The following is a 26281-nucleotide window of genomic DNA, read 5'->3' as shown; positions in this document are numbered from 1 at the left end:
AAAACAAAACAAAACAAAACAAAAAATAAGACTTCTCACTAGCATGGGAGTCCTGAGGACCAAGACCCTTCTTTTGTTTAGTGACTGAGCACACACACCAGATGCACAAAGGCATTTATTTTAATTTTTAATTTTTGTGAGTATAGAGTAGGTGTATATGAGATATTTTGATATAGGCATACAATGTGTAATAATCACATCAGGGTAAATGGGGCATCCATCACCATTTACTGAGTTACAAACAATCCAGTTATACTCTTCAGTTATTTTAAAATGTACAGACACTGGACACTTAAATTTAGGGAAGGGGAATGAGGTTGTTCTAAAACGTTTATGTTTCCCAAAGCAGGTAATGCTGATGTCTCTAAAATTTTCCAGAAATCCTTCAGTGTTTTTATTTCAAAACAGCAATGAGGTTCCCACACCTAACCTCAGTCTACCTTCTCTTGCCCCCCTGGTACACGATCAAAACTGTGGGGTTGCTGTTGTCACCTTAAAAACTCACATATTTGGGCAGAGATGTACGCTGTTTTTAAAAGTGTAGTTCTGGCAAATTCTATGGCCTAGACCGGTCTACTCTTTGGGAGATCTTGTTAACTATAGGGAATCTAACTTCAACACCAAAATGAGAGGCCTGGATGGCTCGCTTTAGAATCATTTGCTGTTAAGCTCTGCCCTCTAGTGGTCATCAGTGTCACAACAGTTCAACATTTGGCTACAATTCGGTTTCTAAATATTCTGAAAGCTTTTAATATTAAATGTAATAGCGTGTCAGGACATTGTATTCAACTTCAGAAAGAAGAGCTGTGTTTACAATACATGAAAAGGCAGATTTAAATTGTCAAGGAATTTTATTAGAATTGTCAATGTTCTTGAACGAAGAGCTCTAAAATGCTATGATACTGTATGTAGATTTTGAGATAGGAGGTTTGCATTTGGCCTAAAGTTCCCTCTGGTAACCAAGAAGTTTCCTGGGAACAACTTGTATTTGAATCGTGATTTGATATCTGAAAAAATGTCTAGGCTTGGCAGGAAGGATGCTGGTATTGGGTAAGGCAGAAGACCGCATGCCTGGGAGACAGCATGTGCTCAGGCTAACTGGAGCAGGAGAGAACAGTGGGAGGAGCCTTGGGAGAAGCAGTGGGAGGAACCTTCTTCTCTTGAATCAGAAAAGAGATTCCGAGAAGATCACGTTGTTCAGAGAACAATGAGTTTGGGAGGAGTTGTATTTATTTATTGCCAATGTATCTAACTCCATATAACTTTGCAAGTTGCTTTTTTCGTTGGACATCATTCCATGTTAAACGTATGGGCCTCCCTCCTTTCGAGTGGGTACCCAGTATTCCATTGTATGAAATACAGTTATAGTTCACTAGTTCCCTACTGACATTTGGGTTTTGCTAATATTCTGTTAGAAACAGTTTTGTGGTTAGTACATAGTCATTTGGTAAATATTTGTTGAGTCTCTTCCCTGTGCTGGTCACTGTTCCAGGGGCTGAGGATACAGCAGTGAACAAAACAATATCCCTGCCCCCATGGAGCTTTTACTCTGGGGGTGGAGGACTGGGAAGACAATAAGAAAGACAATCAAGTCAATCCTGTTAGCTGACGATGAGTGCTTAGCAGAAAAGATGCGTCAGGGAAAGGAGCTATGAAAGTTGGGGTAAGGGGACATTAAATTTTAGACAGGGTGACCAGGGAAGGCCTCACCAAGAAGGTGACTTTTGAGTGGAAATACAAGTTAACTGTGATGTCTAAGGGGAAGAAGAAGGGCAAAGCTTTGAAGCCAGGGCCCGCCTCTTCCATGGAGGAACCAGGAGGCCAGAGGCTCGAGCTGGTGAAAGCAGCTGGTGTTAGAGCGGCAGAAGGTGATGTGCGAGGGATTGTGTGTCAGAGTAAGGACTTTAATTTTTTCTGGAATAAGATGGGAGGCATCTCAGGTTCACTTTGGCTTCTGTGTTGCTGCTAGACTGCAGGGGACAGGGGCTGAAGCAGGGAGACCATTGGGGAGGCCACTGTGATTGTCCAGATGAGAGATGATGGTAGTTTGGACCTGTGAGAGCAGGGAAGGTGGTAAAGAAGGGGGTTCTAGGAGCCATCAGCCCTTCTTGATGGATTGGACATGAGGTGGGGGAAGAGAGGAGCCACGCTTGATACTGGTAGGATGGTGCTGTTGTCGGTGGAGGTGGCTTGGTGTGTGTTTGTGCAAGAATTTTCAGAAGATAAAAATCTAGGAGTAGAATGATTCAGTGTCACATAATGGGTCAAAATAAAACGTCTTGGCAACTGAAAGATTCTTTTTATTTGTTGTTTCTTACATTTTCTCAGTTTCTAATGTTTTCTAATAGTGTTTTATGATAGTTACTTATAAAATAAAACACCCCTGTAATTGTATACCTTAGTCTACTCCATAGGTAAGATACTGAAAACTTGTGGCTTAATCAAAATTATTTAAAGCAAGTAAATATTAGAGCAGAAGTGCTTGAAGTCTTTTGTCTCAAGACCTCTTAAAATTATTGAGGACCCTAAAAGTTTTGTTATGTGACTTCTAGCTATTGATACTCATCATGTTAGAAATTAAAGTGGAATATTTTAAATGTTTATTTATTTTACTTAATGAGCATTTCATGTAATGTTTATTCATTTAAAAATAAGAGTAAACCCATTATATACCAGTGAATGTACATTTGTGGTAAGAATGACATTGTTTTACATATTTGCAGATCTCTTTAGTGTCTGATAGAACACAACTTGATCCTTATATTTGCTTCAGTGTTCACTCTGTTGTTTTATGTTATTTTGGTTGAAGTCTCAAATAATGTGGCCCTGCACAAGTATGTAGTTCAGAAAGGGAAGAGTATTTTAATAGCCTCTTCAAATCATTACAGATGTTGGTCTTTGATACTAGACTAGAACTCAACAAGTTGTAGTTCCTTAGAGGTTAACTGCAGTGTGGACTCTGAAATCTTGTCAATGACCTTGTTTTATTTCCTTAAAATTCAATTTGAATGGATCTCTCTTGCAATTTGAATGGATCTTTTACCCATGCATAAGTTTACATCATCATGCATTGGCCATTTGAAAAATATTGGTTTATAAGTTATGCAGATCTTATAAATGTTACATATTTCACTATGTAATATCAAAACTCACATTCATTAATATGACCACCGATCTCATCAGAAAAATCATTAAAGTATTGGAAAGCTGTCAAACTCATGTGGTAAATACAAGTTTTCCAAAATTCTAGTTTTCACTTGAAACCTGGAATTTTATCCTTGGCAACAAACACTGTCTGTTGTTTTCCTTGAAGTAACAGGCTCACTTTGTTCGTTTTTCAGAAAATGGCTGCCAAATAAATACCCAAGTCTGAATAACCAAGTTTGTCAGACATTCTTTGAAGTAGAAACTGTGTTCCACGAAAAAGCAGCTAGTTGAGCCCACGATTCAATTGCACAGTTGCTTTTCCTTCAGACAAACTCTGTGCTTGGAAACGCGGCAGAATTGTTTTCTGTGCATGTCCTGTTCCATTGTACAGAATACTAAACAGACATGTACTCGAGGGCCCAGATTTAATAAAGTGAGTAATTCTCACTGCTTCATCAAAGACTTCTAGGTGGAACTGGCTCTTTTTCTTCAATTCTTTGAGCCAGTGGGAGTCAAGAGTGCAATGGCCCCTGGCAGAGTTTGGTGCCTCAGCCTTGCTTTGTGCTGAGGCACCAGGAATTCACCCGTCATAGCTTCTGCACCACCAGCAGTGAAACAGGTAAAAAATGTCTCAGTATCATGATGAAAATAAGTTTTGACCTCTCAGACCTCCAGAAACCCCCCTCCCCCAGCCTGCAGACCAGCCTGTAGACCACACTTTGGGCACCACTGTACCAGAGGGTCTTTTGCTACTTAAGAGACTAAAAGCTGCAAAAACACTTAAAACACAAATAATCCCCTCTTGTTTATCTAAGTCCATATTTATTTCTCTAGCAAAGTTTACTTTTAAGCTCAGCTTGCCCAACAGTTGCATTTACATTTAAAGAGACTGGTTATTAATATAAAAAAGACATTAAATTTTCATTTAAAAATAAGGAAAAAATTGAGAGTCAATCCTCGAAGTAAGCGTTCTCAATTGTGGGCCTGTTGCTTGCAGTGGAGTGGATTGTGACGCCTCTAGAAACGCTAACTCTATGTAACATAACCAAGTCATGATATAATGTAAAGATCTGGTTGCTTATCATATACTGTAAAGTGCTAGGCCAGAAGCAATTGTAACTCTCCTCTCATTGCTTTACATTAAAACTCTGAAAACCCCCAGCTTGGTGGGGCCAAGGCTGGGGTTATGGCAGGGTGCTCTGCTTGAATGTGCAAGTGCAGTCGAGGGAGAAATTTGTTGGAGGCATCCATTTACTTGCAGCAGGCTGGAAGTGCGCATTCTCCTGATCCTTAAGCTTTTATTAATTGCTGCAACCTTGGCTCCTTCTGTGCTCCCAGTGTGGATTTGCTGGCTGAGCTCCATCCGTCCTTTATGTGAATGAAGATAAGGATGTGTCAGACTCTGGGAATGAGAGCATGCTGTTTGGCCCTTCAAGGCAATTTCCTTTTGAGTCCCAGCCCTCTCCAGATGGCATCTAATTGTTTCTTGAATGACCTCAGTGTCCAGGCTGCAGGAACCTGGTCTGAGAAGCCATTTCACATATTTATTAGCCTGTAGATGAGAACTTACTATATAAAGCCCCCATTCACACTCTCAAAAGAGCTTTTTGTACAGAAGAAATAAGGAAGCTGATGGACTGTTTCCTGTGACCACCAGTCTCCAGCTGGATTCTAATTTTTACCAAGCCCAGGTGGGTGTATTTTGAAGGGGTCTGTGTGGTTCAGTTGAATCCATCCCGATTCAGTCACCTCCACTCTGTCTCCTCATGGTCTCTACACGAAAGCCTTGACAGAACGGAGTCAAGTCCCCTTACCTCGTGGTTTCAGGATTACTTGAACAGAGTACAGGTGGTATGAGTTGGGAATTACTGCATTCTGGAAGCCTCTCCCAGTTTGGAATCCCCACCTAGTTCAGAGTTTGAGAGAGTAAAATGACTCTTACGGCCAAAGTGGGAAGCAGCCCTAATTCAGCCGGAAGCTGGCAAGGCTGACTCACCCAGTGACAAGCATAACTTCTGTGTGGCCTGTCATCCCTCACACCTCTGCAGTTCTGAACTAGTTTCAGGGAGAGAGGGAAGGGCCCCTACCTTTTTGCAAATATCATGAATAAGAGCCACGTCTCTAGAAATATGCATGCACACTTATTGCACATCTTAGTTCCAGGTGTTTGTGGACCCTAGGTTGAGAATCCCTGAGCTATCTCTAGATGTTCAGTGGGCCCCTATCATGTTCAGGCTTTCCGATGATGACAATAAGACATGGGTCGTGAGGCCAACAGACAAGGGCACCAGTCATTTTAATGAGTGCTTCAGTAGCTGAACCCTGGAGGACAGGGTTGGAGCTAGGGCTTCTTACTGGGACAAGTAGAATAATAGCAAGGGGAGAAGGAAACCCCAGTGGGCCCACACAGACTAAGAGCAGGGGCTCCCAAACTTCCAGGCCATGTCCACCTAAGGACTGTCTAAGGAGCACATTTGGGAAGATTCGAATGTGATTTGGAGATGTTATAAACATCCTGTCCTTTGACCTGGAAAGAAGTCATGAGGGTTGCCCTCCCAGGTGACTGTACCAGGAAAAGCTCACCTGGTGTCAGAAAGGGAGTGTCTCAGCCAGTACCTCTGAATTGGGTCCTGTGGCCTTCCACATAGCAGAATAGCCTTTTGGAAACATTCTCCAGGAGCTGATGGTGCTGATGCCACATAAACAGGGCTGAGAGTGCAGTTGGTTCATGCTTTCCCCTGGCTGGGACGTGCTGGGTGTGGGAGCAGAACTCACCCCTACACCAGTGGCATAGGACATTCCAACAATAGGAATCCCTCTCCCTCTTCCTAGAGGCAGATTCATGTCATCATTATCCTTAAAAACTCAAGACAACTCAGTTATTTCCATGGAAGTCCCTGGAATAGACTGCAAAACACCATTAATTTCCATTCATTGCTGACACATGAGTGCACAACCCTATCATTAATGGGTGTATAATATGCATGTTTTCATGTAACATCAGTTCATGTTGGCTCCTTGTAGCGTTTCTCAGATACAGAGATGACATTTTATACACATAATCTCCAACATAGCCCAACACAGTATGTTACATCTTCATCTCAAGTTTTAATCTTACACTGATAAGGTGAGCCTGTAAACGCAAATTGATGGTGTGAGCTAGGAAATTTACCTCTGGGAAGGGCAGGGGTGGAGTGGCCTGGGTTGATGACTACTTCTGGGAAGGAAAACATTTTTAGGACCTTAGTCTCTTGCATCTGCTTCTCTCAGCACTTTGGCCACATTCTCTTCCATCAGCTTCTTTATGCAGTGGGGCCTGGCTGTGGGCTGCTCTAGGCTTATATTCTTAAAGCTTGTGGTCCAAGGGGAAAAGGGGATGTCTCCCTCAGCCCTTGTTTGAAAAGTCTCAGGGAAGGACTCTGTTTGGTCTCATGTCATTCACCTGCTCACTCTTGGACCGTTCAGAGTTCCGTATTCTGATTGGCTCACACATCCATTTAAAGAATGAATACACATGCTACTCAGTAAAGCTTTTAAATATAATAGCCACCACCTGCTATCTATACCATTTACCCCCCTACATTTTTAGGATCAGAAGTATATTCTGCTATATTTCCGTTATCTCTATTCAGGATACATATATAAAATGTTGACACATGAATGCTAAGTTTTGCAAAAAAAAATCTTTTCAAGTCCTATTCCCATCTTTCCCTAGTTTATCTCCCTCCTCGTTTATGTACTGGATACCTATTGCCTCCAAGTTTGCCAGATTCACTGCTGTTACAGAGAAGTTATGGGCAGGGGGTGGGGGTGTCCAGAGGGGATGTGGATCCTCAGCGATCTATAGCTTGTCCTTGGACAGATTCCCACCTCTTATCACAAGTGACCCAACCGGGAGGCCTGATGTTCCTGGAGAGTTACGCAGATGGGTTTCTGCTGCTCTCTCTAGTAATTCTCCCTTCCTCCACCCAGCCCTTCCACCCATTTGGGTATACACTGCAAGGTATACCCAAATCCTTGAGCCACTGGCAAAAGAATTCATTGTCCCCACCTTGGCACCAGGAAGGGCAAATGTTGATCTTCTGGATGTCACTCCTGGAGACAGCATTGTGCTTGGCAGTTGACTACGTTAGGAAGTGAAGAAACTGGCCGGCAGTCAATGAGATCCTTCCATGCACAGAACCCTCTGAGTTGGCCTCTTCCTGTAGAGGAAGGCGTACTGTTTGTGTTTCCATGTGACAAAGGCGGTCCCTTAGCCCTTCTTGTTGCCTCCTGGTTGTTCTCAGATTCTGACGTCAGCATCCATCTGTCCCAGCCCTGCCGTTTCCTTTCAGCTGTTAGCGGACTAGGCTCTCTGATGGACTATTGCAGATGAGATCTGCTGTCTGTGTTGCCAAGAGTATCTGTCCCTCAGTTGGAGGGAGGTCTGCCTTTCAGATTTGCATAAGATAAAGCACTTCTGGTGACCAGGTGTTCTCCATGCTTCCCTCATCACAGCAGATAGAGCCAGCCATTCTGATTCGTTGTTGTTTTAATCATTAACTTTAAGAGCTGTTTGATCCCACATGTGAAATGGAGATAATAATACTTAATACTCCTCTCCTAGTATGAGTATGAAATAGGACACTATGGTAAAAGTTCTCTGTAGAAATGCTGGCTCCTGGCCAGGCGTGGTGGCTCATGCCAGTAATCCCAGCAGGATTTGGGAGGCTTAAGAGGGTGGATCACAAGGTCAGGAGTTCGAGACCAGCCTGGCCAATATAATGAAACCCCATTTCTACTAAAAATACAAAAATTAGCCAGGCATGGTGGCAGGTGCCTGTAGTCCCATCTACTCGGGAAGCTGAGGCAGGAGAATCGCTTGAACCTGGGAAGCGGAGCTTACAGTGAGCCGAGATTACGCCACTGCACTCCAGCCTGGACGACAGAGTGAGACTCTGTCTCAAAAAAAAAAAGAAATGCGGGCTCCTGGGGACCTTGCACACAGGGTGAGTGGGGCGAAATGGTGTCTGTGACTGCTGCATTCTTCTTTAAGGCGTCTCTGAAGTCCGTGGTGAGGAGGGTTTTTCTGTTCTAAGTATAACATGCAAAGAAAGTCCTTCCACCCACTGAGTGAAGGATTCCCATGCTAGTTAAAGCTGCTCCAGTGACCATTAGGAACTGCAATACTACTTGCCTCAAGGCTATCTATCCCCTCCTCTTACCAGCCACATCCCTGCTACAGCCCGGGTATGTGCAAGGTGGCCAGCCAGGATGCTTTATCGGTCGTTACTCACTTCTGTGACCACCAGAGTATTCTCACCTCCTTTCTCACATGCCACTGAAAGCCTTTCTGGATCAGAAGGAATTTTTTGGTCACATGACTCTGAGATTGGGTAAAAGTAATAATCCCTCTCTTCAGTGAACACAACAGTTTGTATACAGTTTCTAGTGGCCCATGGAAGCCCCAGTCCACCCCTAGGTTCAGAACTTCTCATCTGGACTGATTTTCACAGCTACTTTGGCAGGATGCGGAATTATCCAGTACATCTCTCAGATGGTAATGCCCATGGTCAGCTTATGACCATGAAAAAGGGATATTTTCCCACTGAAATATTTTGTTTACATGGCTAGAATTTGCTTGACAATAGAGAAGCGATTTATAAGACCATTTTCTCTCCAGGCTGGAATGGGTGTGGTTACTCCTGACTCCATCTCTCACCTGGTACAGACCCCGCCCTCCACCCCTGGGTTCCTGCCTTCCTAGGCAGGTGATCCCTTGCAGGCTGGTTCATCCACTCAACCACTTGGCAGCCTTTCTGGGTGGAGATAGGGATGGGTGGCTTTGGAAGAATGCACTGTAACTCTGGCAGATTCCTGCCATTAGGGACTTGAGAGAAGGAGATCTAGGCAGAAGGCAGTATCTGGGAGGACACAGAAAGTCTAGAGAGGACAGAGGGGTCACAGCATCCGAGGAGCTATAGCAGACACAGTTGTAGTTCTAGAATTAGTTGGTATCAGACAACCCAGTAATACAGGCCAGGGAAGTATGAAGGAGTCAGCATATGAGAGGTGGTTCTCTGGGGATGCTAAACACACATGGGAGATCTGTTCCCGGGGCTGAATTGCAGGGCCAGGGCAGGGGGAGGTGGGGCTGGAGGAGTGAGGATTCTGAAGGGCATCCAATCAGGACTGGGGTTGAAGTCTGATTCTGCAACCAGCCTGGTCCCAAGGCAATGGGAAAGAAGGGGTGTCACCCAAGCCCCATAGGCAGAGGGGGCCCACAGGATCCCCAGTCAGATTGGCTCAGACAAGGGTGGTACATGGAGAGCTGGTAGTTGTGGATGAACCCAGAAGTTCCCTGGATTAGGGTCATGTGGGCAGATGCTGTGGATACACCTGCTGCCTGTTAACTCCTAACATGACAGAGACTCTGGAGTAGAAAATCCTGAGACATCTGAGCAAGTGTGATTAAAACCATATGTGGTATTTTAATAAGCAGTTTTAAAATTTAATGAGTAACATATATTTTAAGGCTAAAAGCTCTTAAAAGTCTCTTTATTGTACCAGCTCCTAAGTATACCAGCTGGGAGAGAACTGGCACAGTGGAGATGGGAGAGAGGCAGCAGTTCCTGGCTGGTAAGGCCTCCAGAGGGCCCCGCAGATTGATGGGGCCTCTGCCCATTTCTGTGGCACTTTGCATGGGAGGGACCTCTGAAGGGCTTTGTGGTCATTGCCTATTGCTTACATAGCTCATGCCTACCAAAAGTGGAAGGAAAGGGAAAGAAAAAAGTGTACAACAAAGAAAACCCAGGAGCTGAGATGGCAGGAGAAGGAAGTGATTGCTCCAGGTGTAATTGCTTGCATAGTAAGTGTAGAAGAAAAGGAATCTTGGGAAATAGGTGGTGAATCATCTTGAATGGATAAGACTCCAAGGGGTGTATGGATGGGCTTCAGTGTATACAAGAATCCCCTGAAGCAGAGGTGTCCAAGAGGGAGAAGGGGTTCTTAGTTTCTGTCTGTGGTTGGACCAGTAAAGCCCCTTCTTCATCCTTCTTTTCCACTTATCACTAGAGACAGAAACTAAAAATCATGGCTTCAGCCAGGAGCAATGGCTCACGCCTGTAATCCCAGCACCTTGGGAGGCCGAGGTGGGTGGATCACGAGGTCAGGAGATTGAGACCATCCTGGCCAGCATGGTGAAACCCTGTCTCTACTAAAATACAATTTAAAAAAAAATTGGTGTGGTGGCCTGCGCCTGTAGTCCCAGCTACTCGGGAGGCTGAGGCAGGAGAATTGCTCGAACCTGGGAGGTGGAGGTTGCAGTGAGCTGAGATTGTACCACTGCACTCCAGCCTGGTGACAGAGTGAGATTCCATTTCAAAAAAAATAAAAAACAACAACAACAACAACAAAAAACACCCATGGTTTCAGGCTGCTAAATGCCTAAACAGAACAAAATGAACAACAACATAATAAGGTGGGTTGGACAAGTTCTAATTGTAAAGCATTGCAAGTATGTGTCTTTTGCTCTAGAAGGAGGGCCCATGACTTTCATAGAATCTCAAAGAAGGCCAAGATCATCAGATAATGAGTCTGCCATTTGAGAGCTTGGGATTATGTCGTGTATGTGTTCTTTTTTTCTTTTGCTTTTATTTATTTTTGCCTTAATACTAAAAACAGAAAATTGAGCTTGCATAAGATTTCTGGGGTGACACCAGGAACTAGGTGGTAGTGGTAGAGAGGTGAATGGGGCAGAGCTGTGTGCGATAGTTAAGAAAGCAAAACAGGGCACAGTGCCTAATTTTGCTTCACGTTACTCAGTTATACAATTTTAATAGCTAGTTAGAGAAACAGAAATTGGTAAGGGAAGACAGAAGGCCCAGCAGAGAGAAATCTGTGAAGACTGTACTTAGTCTCTTTGTTTGTGTGCTAGGCAGATCAGTACTGCTTCCGGATAGAGACCATTTAACAGCCATACTCTTTCAGCCCCTTGAGGAATCTGGGGAAACTGTTAGACCAGGATAACTACAGCAAACACTCCTAAATGCACCCTCTGTGTTCACCAGGGCAGGTGAACATCTTGTCCACAGCAATACACAAAGGGGGCCAGAGGGCGCAGGCATTGTTGCCTGCCCTCCTCCCACTGAGTCTCATTTGTGTTCCCTTTTGGAACAAGAAATCAATCAGATTTGCATATAGGGAAATGTGTAGAACTGTCTTTGGCAGCTTCTATAGCAACTGAGCCTGGCTGGAAGAGGAGCTGACCTCTTGCGCAAAGTCCTCTCCTCCTGTCCTCCCCGGTTTCTCAGCTCTCCTCCCTCAGGCCCTCTGACTCTGTGGAAGGTGTGTGAGCTCCTGGCTTTGTTCAGAATCAGGCAGAGACAGGGTGGGTGCTGGGGAAGTCTTGAGAAGCAGGGCTGCGAATCAACTAGCCCCCTTATCTGCCTAGGGCTTCCCAGGCATCTGCCACACTGCTCTCCATGGAGCCGAGTCTGCCGAGGGTGTCCTCACCGTGACACCAGGCTGGTGCTGAGTGGGGCAAGGTCCATTCTAATCATTGCCTACTTCCCAGGGCACCAGGAAAGATGGACCTGGTTCCATCAGCCTCATGCCCTAGCTCATTAAAGCTGTCTTTTTTCACCGAGAGCCAGATCACTGGGGTTTAGGGGAAGCAAAAAGCCAGAAAGCATTGATCTTTAGGGGAGAGGGAGTAGGATAAAGGGTCTTAGTAGTTGCCACAAGATGTTTTGAGCTGTTCTGATCATGATGACTGGTGGTCACCCCTGACTGATGTCACTTTGGGCAGGAACGAGCCAGGCCTTGAAGCCTGGGGTGAGTTACTGTCCTCTAGCCATGGGCAGAGAGTCACTGTCCATGGGGCTGCTTGACAAAGCCCAAGAGTGCCTCAGTGTAAGGCTTGAGGCCCTGATTCTGGGCTGCTTTGGGGAGGGTTTGGGGCTATGGGCAGTATTGTGTTCCAGATGTGCTGAAACAGTGAAAAGCAGGTACCTGCAGGCATATCTTTCTCGTGCTGTCTCCCTCCATGCCCTGTTGGAGAGAGGGCCTACCTCACTGGGAGCCTAATCTTCTAGCGGGGGCCGTGGAGCTTTGGGAAAAGGACTCTGCACTCACTCTCTTGGCCCTTGTCAGCCCAGGGCTGCTGCCAACAGGAAGCTTGTGTCCGCTGATGTGGCTGGCAGGCAGCTCCTGTTTCCATGGTTACTAAATAGGGCAGGTTAGTATTAGGGCTGCCCAAGGAAAAACTGGCATTGAGGGCAGTGCTTATGCAGGGGTCTTCCTCTGGCCTGCTTTAACCCTCTTTTTGAATTGAGGGGTGGGCAACATTTGACCTGAGGTAATGGAGGTTTCCTTCAAGGACCCACCTGGCTTCCCAGCCATGGCTTTAATCACAGGTGTTCCCTTGGTGCAAAGGAGTGAGCCTTCCAGGCAGCCAGAGAGGGGCGGTGCAGTTCACCCTGTGGGACCTCTTCCAGAGCTCAGAGCTGCCTGACTGGGTCCCTCCCGTTCTCAGTCCCTGGGAATTCCTTAGAAATGCCCTCCCCTGTCCCTAAAGGGTCATGGTGTTTAGAAAGCCCTGCATCCAAATTTGATGAGTCCCAAATCCCATGTACCAGATCATCAGAAAGTGGCCCACTGCCCCAGGTCACAGCCCCTCAACGGGGCTATGTGAGTAACAGGTTTAATTATAAAACATTAAAAAATCTATTTGTGTTTCTGTGTGATCAGATACCAAGTTCTGCAGTCTGAAGTTGGAGTCCCTGGCCCTTTGTTCTCTGCTGAGTGGTACACGGGTCTGGCCCTGTATTTCCTCGTAACTGGAATAGAGTAATCATTGTGGGGAGAATGGGAGGAATTGATCAGCGTAAATAGGCAACATTTTAAAGTTTAACAAGTCAGTGAAGGACACTTTGAGAATGCCTGCAATTATCATCTTTAGTTACAAAAACAACACATTATTTTAGTCTCTCTCCTTGACCGTTTCGGGAGAAAATTGATTAAAACCTTTGAGTGCTGCTTCAGAAATTATTTTTGGTGTGAAATAAAAATAAAAGATGCTTAGGAAACAGTTACCTAATAAGATTAGTCATGATTTAATCCTGGTGGAACAAATTCTTTGGATATTTTGGAGATATTTCTTAGAATAAACAGAGAAATCCTCAGGTAACAAGAGCTGTGATTCCGCAGTGACCTAAGTGTCTTTGATTTTGTTTTTACCCTGGCTCTGGAGCACTTTATTCGTAATTCTATGTGATTTACATGTCTGAGTTATTTGCATATTACTTTCAGGAATGCATTTCATTCACGATTTCTGGGGAAAGGGTGTCTGGGCTTGAGAATCTCTTGGCTGACTAATCTCACGAATTTCTGTGCAGGATTTCAGGCACTGCTCCCCTCCCTTTTCCCAGGCCTGGGATGGTGCCTGTCTAGCCTCTTGGGGAGGTTTTTAGCTTGGAGGAATTGTTATTTGCTCTCCAAGGAGTATACCAGGTGAAAATGGCCCCTTCTGTGGTGGCCAGTGGCCTGATTGATGAGTCATGCCCACAGAACTCCTGGGGCCTGGGCCTGGCTGCTCACATGGACTTACCTTTTGAACCCCATCTAATGGAAATGAGGGCAAGCCAGAAAACACTTCCTCGCAGATGCAGTACTGGACCTTGGAGGACAGTCTTCAAGGGCTCTTCCAGCTCAGAAAACCCTTCTGAGTTCTGCCACCTTGGTGCTTCCTTCTAGGTTCTCTGGTGGACTTTCTGTGGCCTGGGAATCCTCAGGACTGTAGACCAGATCCCCAGAGTCAGAGAGGAGAAGGAGTGAGGGAGGAAAGCAGAAAGGAAGTCATCGCCTGTGACAATAGAGCCTCACTTAGCAGCTCCATCCCCATGTTGACACGTTGATTAGGCCGGGCCTTGCCCTTGCATGGGTGTGAGACTGTGGATCTCCATACCTGCTCACTGGGCCCAGAACAATTCCCTATTTTTGTAGGCAGACTTGACCTAGTCCAAAGGACCTAGTCCAAGGTCTTCTGAGGATTTGACGCTAATCCCGTTGGATATTTCTCATACCTCCATCATGCCTCATCTGGTATTGTTCCTTTCTGGACTGAATAGGTCCTGTTTCTTCCTCATTACAAGTTTCTGCCTGTGTGAAGTTTTAGAAAGCTTCAGGACACATTCCATATTTGAGACTGAAGCCACAAAAAGTTAATATATGGAGTGGTACGATAGGAGAGGAAGAGCTACAGGCAGAAACCTGGATTTGATTAAAAAAAAAAAAAAGACTCGTTGAGTATCCGCTATAACTGGAATGAAAGAGGAAAAGCAGTTAGTTTTCCCTGAAGGTGTTATGCGGCTCTTGGTAAGGGTAGAGGCCTCAGATTGCAGGGAATCCAGGAGGGCCTTGCTTGGCTGCGTTGGATGTGAGGTTTGTGTGCAGGTTACACAAAGTGGGTAATCACAGTGGCGATGAGTAATTAAAGTGAAGGATTTAAAGGAGAGTGTAGGACAAACAGTTGAATCAGAAGTGGGTACATGGTCCCCATCCTCCCAACAGGCTGCACAGCCAGGTGGGAGGGCATAGGGCGCTTAGGGTGTTTGCTGACAGACTTGCTAATTAAACACCAAAAGGCAATATTGCTTTGCCAGTAGCGATGACTATGCCAACGTTATCAGCTGCAAACTGGCTGCCAGGAGCATCTTAATTAAAAATAAACAGCTCTGGAGGTGGGCTTGGGAGAGTGAGGACAGGGATCCTGCCTGGGTTACTTAGGACATCTAGGATTTCTCCCAGGGAAAGTCACTTTTAGGCCACCTCCTTTCCTCAAAGGAGCCTTCTGTTCATAACAAGGTGGTGTGAATGTACAACTTGCCCTGCTTCCTTAAACCTCTGGTTGCTGGAGTGACAAGCAAACAGAACCACTAGGAGCAGGTGGCATGGTACAGTTCAGTCCCAGAAGGAAATGCTGGGTTGGGGGAGAGGGGCTGCTAATGATTTCTGCCTGGTCTCTCAATTGAGGGGACAGCTAAAGCCCAAGGCCTCTTCTAAGAGGGGTTAGAATTTCATCAGAAAGCAAGTCTGGTCACATGAGAATTTCTGGCACTGTGTGCATGGCAGGCTGGACACCAGCCTGCGAGAATTGAGCGAGTGGATCGTATTGGCTTCAGCAGAGGGGAAAAGTCCCAGACTAGCCTGGGAGAAGGAGCCGACTCACTCCCCCGGCTGCCGACTTCCCTGACTTCTGGGCAGAAGCAGCACAGCTGCTGTGGTGGGCTAGGGCTTTAACACCCAAAGCCCCCTTTCTTTTAACCCTGAAGAAAGTGTGTGGTCCCCGGGACTGAAGACCGAAAGATGCCTAAGGAATGCAGTGCTTTCCACGCCTTCTCAGCAGCTCTGTGCTGCTTCTATCACCGCAAGTCTTTCATTGGAGTCAAGGTAGGTTTGGTTTGGAAATAAAGTACATCTATCAATCTTTTGGGGGACCCTGAAAGCATTAGTTCCCTAAAGGGCAATAGATAAAAGTTTGCAGCTTGCTGATTGTAAAAACAGAGGTGCTTTCTTTGACTGATGGGTCTTCAAAAGCCCCTAGTGGTGTACCTCCCCTGGAAGCAGAGCCCAGTGGCACAGAACGGCGCTCCGTGTCTGTTTTGGGCTGAAGCTGTTTTTCAGGACACTTTCAGTTCTCCCTAGGCTGAAACTTTATACTAAAGTAGCTCAATAAGACAGAGCAATTTTTCTTCTTTCTCTCTTTGTCTCTCTTCATTTCTAATGAACGCAAGGTGGCTGAGCCCTTTTCTCTGTTTATCCTGCTGGTCATTACATATCAATAATCTACATAATGTACAGAAGCCACACAATATTTCCTTTCAAATTGCAGCCAGGTTTCAAAACATCTCGGGGTTCAGAACTGTTGTTGTCTTTACTGCTCACATTTTAACATTTGTTATAAAACACCAGTGCCAAGAGCTTTGTATAATATGTCAATACACTATCTTTATTCAGAGAACCTCCTTTGGCTAATTCAAGATGAGGCCTGTGTTCTATGTTGCTGCTTGTGACGCACTAGGAATTAAGATTAATATAGGCTTTTGTGGATCTTGGGGTTTGTCTGCCTTGGAAAAAGCCTGTCGGCCCCAGCCTGACTGCGGACCTCGTTTATTCCTGGGAAATTGGACTCTGAAAGCTCTTAAGGAATGCTTCCCACTCTGAAGCAGAGCTCCCTCTCCTGTGGGACTGGCTTATTCATCACCTTTGAAAAGGCTGCAACAGGATTATGATGTTCTGCTTCTTTTTTCTCAATATGCTTTTTAAAAAGTCAGGAAAACTACCTGTTAGTGGGCGAAAACCTTTTGTATAAAATATACAGAGTGGGAAAAGGGTGAGCTTCCACTGATTTTGATCCCTGGTAGGAGTGTTCATTTCTGTCCCTTTGTCAATAAATTTGACAGAGGATGAGTAATTAATCATTGGTTAGAAGCATTCCCTTCCCAACTTGAGCCTCTTTCTCTCCTGGAGCCCAGTGGAGTGATGCGAAGTCCATGTGGTTTCTGGCCTAAATATGGATCGTTCAAGTGTGGGGCAGATGAAGTCATGCCATTAACAGTATTTTAAAGCTTCCAAGATAGACTGGGAGGTCCCAAAGGGTATGGTGCACTTCGGGGATTGGCAGTGGGTTTCACGCTAATAGAAGTCCTTCCACAAGCCAACTTCTGCTAATTCAGTAAAGTGCAACTCAGCATTGAGTGTGTGAGGGAGTCAGCCTAAAATATCTGGGTCTGAGGGATGAGCTTCTGTTTGGGTACCTGTTTTTCTGCAGTTACGGCCCCAAGGCTGCATAATATATAGAAAAGGCCACTTAATATATGGGGTAGTCAGATCCAGCTGTCCTTCAGCTTGTCCACTCTCTACCTCTCCACCGTGGCCACTGTCAGTGGTTGACTATTGGTAGAAACTCCCTTCTGTCCACCTGGACTTCCTACTCTATTCACAGTTTGTCGAAGTCTTCATAGTACAGAGAGAAGGCCTGACCTGCTCACTTGCTGGAAACTGTAGCCCTTGGTCCCAACTTAGGGTTCCCCAACTGCACCCTCAAGATGAGTCTCCCTGTTTTGTTTTGCTTAGCTAGTTACTTGGGAAAGAAATCTGCTTGTACTTCATCCCCCATCCCGCCAGTGGTGCCCCAATTGATAATGCCGAGTCGCTTTATTGACTCCCACTTTAATTAGGGGTTTCAGATCTTGCTGCTCATAATTAGTTTCCGTTGCAATTAGAGTTTCAAAATTAAATTGGGATTGATTGCCTGATAGCAAAGAGGAAATAAAGCTCCAGTTCTTGACCATGTATACTGCTTCTCTTGGCATGAATTTCTCATACCAAAAATAACACTGCGGTAGCCATGGTAACTTTCCATTTGGTCTAATCCATATCATCTCTGGAGAAAGTATGATGGTATTAATAGTGTTTGCTGTATGGGAAGAAAACTAAAAATATAGAGGCTCCCTCCTTACATAGGAGAATGATTATACAGGTGTTTTCAGAGAGTGAGATCTTATTTGCAGAGGTCTTACAGAATTTAGGATGTATTTAGAGGCCTCATACGGACTTGTGTATAAAGACCTTGGAAAGGAATTAAATGGGAGGCCAAAAATGGAGAGAAGGATCAGGGATGTGCTGACTCTCATAGAGTAGGGGCCAAATACAAGATGTTCCAGCCATGTTGAAGGTCATGACTTTAATATCCCGAAGGGGTTCACAGTAGACAGCCATTACATAAAAGACTACTGGATTTTTTTTCTGGGGGAAAAAAGATGAAAGTATGTTTTGTTTAAGCCCCATGGAAGGAAGCTTATAATGGAGATATTCCAGATCATAACATTAACAGACACATTCAAGTTCTAAAGTCCATGGATATTGAATGTAGCCCCTTCCATGCATAAGCCCTCTGTTCAGTGGGGAGGGATTGGTGGGAGGTGTGGGGCAATAAATGAGAATTGAGGTATGGTTCCTGCCTTCAAAGACTTACCACAAGAATATTATTAGGTGGTAATATCACTTTGTTACGTTTGTAAAAGACTTTCAAATGTATGAGTTCTTTCACATCTTGTCTCGTTGGAGTCTGAAAACAAGCTCTATGTGCTATGAAGACTTCAACAACTTTGTCTCACTGGAGTCTGAAAATAAGCTCTGTGAGGTGAGCAGGGCAATAATTGACCCTTTCCACAGAGGAGACACCGAGGTTCACAGAAACAGCCTGCCCAGAATCATTTCGTCGGGAACCAGGAATAGAAATCAGATTTTCTGGGCCAAAGCCTAGTGCTCTTTTTTTTTTTTTTTTTTTTTTGAGACCAAGTTGCCCAGGCTGGAGTGCAATGGTGTGATCTCGGCTCACTGCAACCTGCGACAGGAGAAGGCAGAGGTTACATTACAGGCACCCACCACCACGCCTGGCTAATTTTTGGTATTTTTAGTAGGGACAGGGTTTCACCATGTTGGCCATGCTGGTCTCGAACTCCTGACCTCAGGTGGCCTGCCCGACTTGGCCTCCCAAAGTGGTAGGATTATAGGCATGAGGCACTGCGCTTGGCCGCTAGTTTTCTTTCTACTGTACTATATTAAGACAATTGATGCCTAAAACAAGATGATATTGTGTATGTTAATACTTTATTTTGCAGTTCAGTTGGGAGAGAACAGTGTGAGCCATAGTTTTTAGGAAAGCTTCAGGGAGGATGTGGGACTGTTTTTTGTTTTGTTTTGTTTTGAGACAGAGTCTTGCTGTGTTGCCCAGGCTGAAGCGCAGTGGCGCAATCTTGGTTCACTGCAAGCTCCGCCTCCTGGGTTCACGCCATTCTCCTGCCTCAGCCTCCCAAGTAGCTGAGACTACAGGCAGCCGCCACCAAGCCCGGCTAATTTTTTTTGTATTTTTAGTAGAGACGGGATTTTACCATGTTAGCCAGGATGGGCTCGATCTCCTGACCTTGTGATCCGCCTGTCTCGGCCTCCCAAAGTGCTGGGACTACAGGCGTGAGCCACCGCGGCCGGCCAGGACTGTTTTTTGTTGTTGTTGTTGTTCATTTGTTTTTAAGAACAGGTAACCCCTTTTAAATTTTTCTCCTTTTTTTTAATAACTGGGGATTTGGATGCACAAAGAAAAGAATGGTATAGGGAAGGCATTTCAGCCTGGGGGAGCAGCAGACCAAGTGGCTCAGAGATAGAAAAGCCACTGGCATTTGCAGGAGTGCAGAAGGCCAGACCTGGTCAGAGCAGAAGGTTCACTGGGAAGGTTAGTGTGTGACATGGTCAGAGAAGTCACAGAGGATCTAGGAATAATCCTAGCAGCCAGGCCTCCCATACCAGGGGTTAATAAGTATTTGAGGCACATTTCCCCATTGGCTTTCATCCCATTGCATCCCCAGTTCAGCTCAGCAGTCGCCAGTTGTGGTACCTCAAATATGTCGGTGCTGGGGACCCAGTGGGAGTCGTTGGTCCAGTGGGGAGCTCTGCTGTAATATCATGCCTGTCTGCATTCTGCAGACATTTACATCTCTGGTTGAAGGAAACGATCGGTTATCACTGATTTGGTGTTGCTCTCTTTAGAGGGTGCTGTGGCTCCCTGGAGGCACATACGTGGCATAGTTGGGGCTGGAGTGGGAAGGATCAGGAATGGCCTCCTGCAGGGAGGGAGAGCCTCTGCTGGGTCTGGTGAATTAGTCAAAGTTATCCAGAGAAGGAGGAGAATTGGCCTTCTTCATAGAGAGAGGAGCACACACAAAGTGTAGAGACGTGGAGTACCCAGTTGTGGGCGAACAGGGAGGCACCAGCCTGGAAGGGGAGCGCAGGGAGCAGCCGCTGGCAGTCCTGCCCCCAGGTCCCTGGTGAGCTAAAGGAAGAACTTGGTAAAAAACACAATGGGCCACATTTCTGGGGCTGGAACTGAAAACAAACCCCCACCTCTTCTGGCCCCTTGTGTCTCTGATTGTTAGTAACTTATTTAGGTATTTTTGTGGGCAGAGGACACAGGAGCTGAAACTCATCGCTTCATCAATGTTTGCGCCTGAGGAAGGTCGGGGTCCCTGTGTCAGAGGAACCGAGGAGACGGGAATTACCTTGCAAGGGCAGAAAGACCACCTTTCTGAAGGAGTGCAGATAGAGAGGTTGGGGTGTGGTGCCTATGGATAGATGAATCAGTAAGTCTCAGCTAATTAGGCCTTAAGTCCAGTGGCCATGGTCTTGTCAGTGAGCAGCCACAGTTAGAAGGCAGGGATGTTAGGCCTGTGCTTTCCTAGACTTGTCTTTGTAGCCAGGAAGTGCTATGTAGTATTGTTTCTTTTTTGTTTTCCTTTAAAGTCATTTCCCCTGCCCTGAAAAAAATATCTGGAGCCTCTTGGAATCCGTAGTACAGCCTGAGGAGTCACGTCTGCCCATCCTAGAGCCCTGGGCCCCTGGAACTTGGTTTCATGTGAACTGTCTTTCTGTGGTGGCGCGTGTGTGTGTTGAGCAGAGGCCCTGCTCATCTTCCCTGTGGCTGGTCCTTTGGTCTGTCTGTTGCTGTGACAGCTTGGGGAATGGTGACACATCCCAGCATTGACGATGGCCCGAGTTGCCTTTGTCAGTAAGGCAGATGCACCATCAGCACAAGCTGCGCAAGGTGGAAGAAGCCTTGCAGGAAACATCTTTCCAAGTAACTCAGCCCCTCCTCGTGGCGGCTGCTAGTTGCTCACTTATCTCTCCAGCCCTCCAAAAAGAAAGGACAGCGTAGCTTTTTGAAAGAAGCTTAAATGCATTCCATTGGCATCTGGTTGGGTGGGATCTGGTTTCAATATCAGGGGAAAGACATGCTTGACAGAGGCTATGTCCCAGCACCCGGTTCCCTAGCAGACCCTGGAGCTGGGATCCTGGCCAAAACCTTGTTTTTGTCGGAGTGACCTAAGTGGGAAGCAGAGACGGGATTGGGATCTTGGGGAAATTCTGTTAGTGGGTTCAGCACCTCCAGGACTGCAGAGGGATGGGCCGTGCTAAACACTGAGGAGGACGCTGGAGGCTTGGTGTGCTTCGACCACAAAGGTCTCTCCGCACAGCCCGTGCGAGAGGTCAGCAGCGCACACGGGACCCAGTCCTGTTGCCGGGTTTAAAGATGTTGTCAGCGATAGCTTGGGGGCCTTTTAGCTGATGGATATCTTGGGTGTCCCCAGGAACAGCAGAGGAGACTCAGCCTGTCCTGGTTGGGAAGGAAAGGAGAGCCTCAGGAGGTTGGACACCATCTCTGGCCTCAGCTGTATTTCCAGTGTGTGTCCACAGTGCCAGGAGCTACTGTTGGAATCTGGCTCTGGCCATTAGAATATTATGGCCGATTTTTCTTTCTAGCTCATGAAAGTGCTATGTTTCATGTCTTGTAGTTCTTGTGGAGAAGAACTCTCCCCAGTGTCTACTCTAGATATGTGTGTGCTTTTACAAAAGTAGTTACATACAAAGAACTGATGAGTAAAATCTGGATTCCCAGTAAGATAGGATTTGAGGAACTATCCATGCAGCCTCTGACTCAGAAGCCATTCATTGATCACCCTTCCCCAGCCTACCCCTAGCATGTGCATTGAAGGCCTACTAGGAGGAGGAAGACAGAGGTGAACATTCCGCCCAAAGGAGCTCTGCTGTGTCTGGTGGGTGGATGGAGATACAAGCAGCTTACACGGTGCTTTATGGTGGGTGCAAAGGCAGGAAGGATGCACAGCCTATTGTGAGAGCCAGGGAGAAGTCTTTAACACAGCCCTGGATCAGGGGACTTCCTGGAGGAGATAACACTGTAGGAGCCATAGATACAAAAGGCACAGGAGAGGGAAAGAGCTTCCTATACGGGAGCTTCAGGCTAAAGCTGAGGAGTGGAATGAGATGAGCCCATAGAGGCGGTTGGGGAACAGAGCATGCTGGGCCTTTTATTTTTATTTTTATTTTTTTTAAGGGCAGTGGGGACCCAGCAAGTGGCTTGGATGCAGAGTGAGTGAGAGCTTGGGTGTTGGACTCTCTGTGTGGGATGAGTTTGGGGAGCAGCAGCAGCATCCCCCTAACTCATGCCTGTGTCCTCCCTGGGCCCCTGAAGCCTCCCATCCGTCCTGCTTGTCCTAGCTCAGTTCACCCTAATTTTCCTTCCTCCACCTTCACTTCAGACCTTGTCCTTCTAACACTCACAACGAGATCGTGTTTCCACTTAGAAACATGCTGTGGTCTTTTGCATGTTAAAAACCCTCCTCATTTCCATGCTGTCCTTTCTAGTCTCCATCTTCCTCCACCCCAAAGCTGGTTAACACAGTCTTTTTAAAAATATTGATCAGGGGCTGCATGTGCAGGTTTGTACATGGATATATTGCATAGTGGTGAGATTTGAGCTTCCAGTGAACCCACCACCCAAATAATGAACATTGTACCAATGGGTAATTTGTCAACCCCTTACTCCCCATCCCTCCTCCCCTCTTTTGGAGTCCCCAGTGTCTATTAGGTCCCTCTGTATATCATACATGCATAAACTCTCATATAACACAGTCTTTACTCCCTCCCTTTCCGTCGGCCACTCAGCCCCCTTTATGCCACCAGTGACCTGCACATTGCCAAGTGCAGCAGATGCTGTCCAATTGTGATGTGATTGGAACTCTCTGCAGCACTTGACAATGTTGACCATTTCTTCCTGAAATCTTCTCTCTCAACCTCCGGGACACTGCATTCTATTTGTTCTCCTGCATCCTTCCTGCCCAGTCCTACTGTCTTCTTGGGTTTCTCTTTCTAGTCAGCCTCTGAAAAGCCTCCCCCAGCCCTCTTCTCATGCTGTATCACATCTCTTTGGTGAAAGCTGGGATAGAATACCCCTCTATACTGAGGACTCCCGAGCCGTTGTTCTCCAGATAGGCTCTCCAGTCAACCTATGTCCATAGCACCTGGACCCCATGGCCTGGTAAGTGACTCCATCCAGACAGCCCAGCAGACCTTAGTTCTACATCTTCTTCCACAAACCCACTATGCTCTCGTGCATTTTTATTGGATGTTTTCTGGGATGCCCATGCCCCTTCTTCCTATTCATTTTCCACATGTAATCAATGAGTAAGTCTTCATGATATTACCTTCTAAATGCTACTCTCACCTGTCTCTTCCTTTCTGTCCCTACCACCACCCTATTTTCTTGTAAGATGTAAACAGTCTTGCTCACTGTTTAGCTCACAGGAATGCTGTATGGACTCATGAGATCTGAGTTGTATTGGGTTGAGTATCTCGTGTCTTTAAGTCCAGTTTCTGGTTCTCTGTTTCTTTGCATGACATGTAGGATGTTTGTTGTTTGCATTTTTTAAAATGCTTGTTAAATGAGATATGTGGGTATCTAGTGCTTTGAGCTCCTCTAGAAAGAATATACCTTTAAAGTGGCCTGTGAGTTGTATATTAAAAGTGGTGCAGTTGATATCTGGCCAAAACCCATCTTGTGATGAATCATTTTGTTTTACTGCAAGCCTCCTGCGTACTTAGCACTGACATATGATGCGCTTTGTCCCAGAGCAGAGTTCTAAGATGGTTGTTAGTCATGGTACTATTTTGGAGAGAGAGAATTTCAAAGTCATTTGTTCTACGCCCCACGCTGGAAGGCTGTCTGAATCTTTGGCTTTTCCTCCGTGTGTTTGGCATATCTTGTTTTTCCTTCCAATTACATCTTTGGGTGTCTTTCAACTACAGTGCAATCTGTTGATTGAGTACTCTCCCTTTCGTAATTCATCTCATTCATTTGAGGTGAATTAAGAAATGAGAGTATTTGAATTAAGTAGATTTTGATTTGCTGACATTCTTACTGAAGAGCAAATAGGACATCTGGTTTGATGAATAGCTATGTTCCAGATCATTCATAATTTGCATTAAGATGTTGAATGAACAAGATCGAATTACCAGTGGTGAGGATTTCTGGTTTGGATCTTCTAACATTTTGAGCTCTGATCAGCTGGTTTTCAAACTCTTTTATTAGGGTCTGCCTTAGCCAGGGCAGTCTCTGTTTTTTTCATTCTTTGTAGATGGTAGCAAAGCACTACTATTACTGAGTGTAATCTTGCTGCTGAACTCAGCGATTAATATTTCACTTGCATTGTTTCATTTAACCCAAGGGCCAGCCCTGTGAAAGCGAGAGAAGTATTATTCGAAGTCGCTCGAGGACATGGTTAAAGGGAGCAAAGTGGTTTAGATGGGGTTTTTGTAGGTTGAACTGGTGTTTAGCTTTTATCAAAGCCCTTCATTTCTCTGGTCCCATAATGATTAAGTACATCCAGTGACCTTCGGCCTTCCTCTTAATTGTGGCACATCCGACTTCTCGCTAGGAGGAATGAGAATGCAGGCCTGCCTCGTGGGGGTGATTTGGATGTCTGGTCCTCTGTGGGCTGCTCCAGGAAGTCATCATCTAAATTTGATCTAGACGGAAGGTACCCACCAGGGCTTTCAGCAGGGCAAGATGTTAACAAATGGCCTGTTGGAAATCTCATCGTGTTTCGGTTTATCTGTTAGCGGAAAGATGAAACCCCCTTGGAGCTGAGCTTTGAGTGAGGCTGTAGGTAAATGATGCTTATCAAGGGGGTAAGAAACACAATGGGCAAACTCACTGGGGTCAAGAAGGGGTGGAGGGAGATATTACAGTGCAGTGAGTACATTGAGCAGTTTCACCAGTGTGTGGGTGAGCTTAGTGAAGAAAAGAAGCCACATTTGTTGGCATTGTATGTGCTACATTCTGTCAAGCTTAGAATTCCTCCCAAAGTTTTTAGACCAAAATCAGTGAGAAATAATTTTCAGTCCCTTGGTGTTCTATCAGAATAAAACTGAGCTTCAAAAGCAACAGCTTCATGATCTGGCAGGATGGGAATATGTACAGGAGACCTTGCCCAGAGAATGACTGGGGAGCAAAGGTAACAGGGGTTTAACATCAAAGGAGCCATGGGCACCTATCACAATGATTCTAATATAATTAGTTTGGCATGTAGGATTAAGTTACTGCTGCCTGCTTACAGAGTGCTCTGCTCTAAGACTTCGATCTACACGAATTAAAATTAAATTAGTCTTTTTAGTTTGCACACATAAATAACAGAAATTTAATGGGAATTTCTCAGAACTTTGATAAGCGAGGGTTTCTACAGATATCCTCTTCATATTTACTATTCATGGTTTCTGAGTCTCTTTTGATGAGAGATTGATTAGGTTTGATAATTAATAAAAGGAAATCTCTTAGATTTGGGGTCTCTAGGGGTTTTGATGGTATTTTCTTGTCTGCACTAGGGTCTGATTGCCCTTGTATCCTAACTCATCTGTGAAAAGGAAAATCATATACAGTAGGAAAATGAAGCATCTTAATTTAACAGCAAATTGCAAATTAGTTTTTAATGGCACTAAAGCAAGCATTTGGTCTACAGTGTGATAAATTATAGAGATCTAACTATAAAATGATAAAATGGCATCAAAACCCATCTGCAGAATCTTCCTGAAAGGGAGATTCTTTCTAGCATTTGGAAGAGAGAAATTTATTTCATCAAGGTGCTTAAACATTAACATCAAACTAATTGAAGTGTTTCAGAATGCTAAAACTTATTGAAATTTTTATGGAATCTCAGCTGCCAATTTCTTCGTCAGAAGGGGCCAGAAACCCTTACTGACCCCAGATAAGATAGATGTTTGTTGCTGTGCATTCTCTTCAAATGCTTTGTCTGCTCAAAAAGGCTGTGACTGCTGCAGGGCATGGAGTTCTCCTTCCATCACAGCTGCGGCTGCCTCAGATCTAGCCAGGGAGGCAGAGTAGTCCTTGGGTTTCATTTAAGGCACAGTGTTCCAGTGACTGTGAAACTCTTGATAAAAAATGGAGGCCCTGACTATTTCTGCAGAACTGTAGCCAACAGGGTGAAGTATGCATGGATTAGGAAGTTCTCTGCAAAGGCTGCTTCACTGAGCTTTAATGAGAGAATTTGAAGGAGCTGGCTTATAGCAAGGGGCCCAGTGAGGCCAGAGATCCTCATCTGCCAAGAACCCAACACCTAAAAGGCAGAGAAGTCACAGGGACACACTCAGGGACCGTCCCTGCTGGCCCATAGAGTGCCTTTGCATGAATTAGAGTAAGACACCCTTTCCTCAGGACACTTTATTGCCC

The 26281-nt window shown here is 45.5% G+C and overlaps 1 protein-coding gene across 3 annotated transcripts in view; it reads left to right on the top strand.

Annotated features, from left to right (window-relative positions):
* The window catches only part of BCAR3 (BCAR3 adaptor protein, NSP family member), a 150113-nt gene that overhangs the window by 82386 nt on the left and 41446 nt on the right, over positions 1-26281 (top strand). The window contains exon 1 of one of the 3 annotated variants that reach the window (XM_017879776.1): positions 15283-15576. The exons of the other annotated variants lie outside the window; for them this stretch is intronic. Within the exon in view, the coding sequence (XP_017735265.1) occupies positions 15493-15576 (84 nt within the window). The 5' untranslated portion in view covers positions 15283-15492. Of the gene's footprint in view, positions 1-15282; positions 15577-26281 lie in introns of those variants that run through there. 3 annotated transcript variants of the gene reach the window in all.

This window comes from Rhinopithecus bieti, unplaced genomic scaffold (assembly GCF_001698545.2).
Source record: "Rhinopithecus bieti isolate Rb0 unplaced genomic scaffold, ASM169854v2 scaffold_11919, whole genome shotgun sequence".
NCBI lineage: Eukaryota > Metazoa > Chordata > Mammalia > Primates > Cercopithecidae > Rhinopithecus > Rhinopithecus bieti.
The sequence above is the reverse complement of the archived record's forward strand: the minus strand, read 5'-3'. Positions and strand labels throughout refer to the sequence as shown.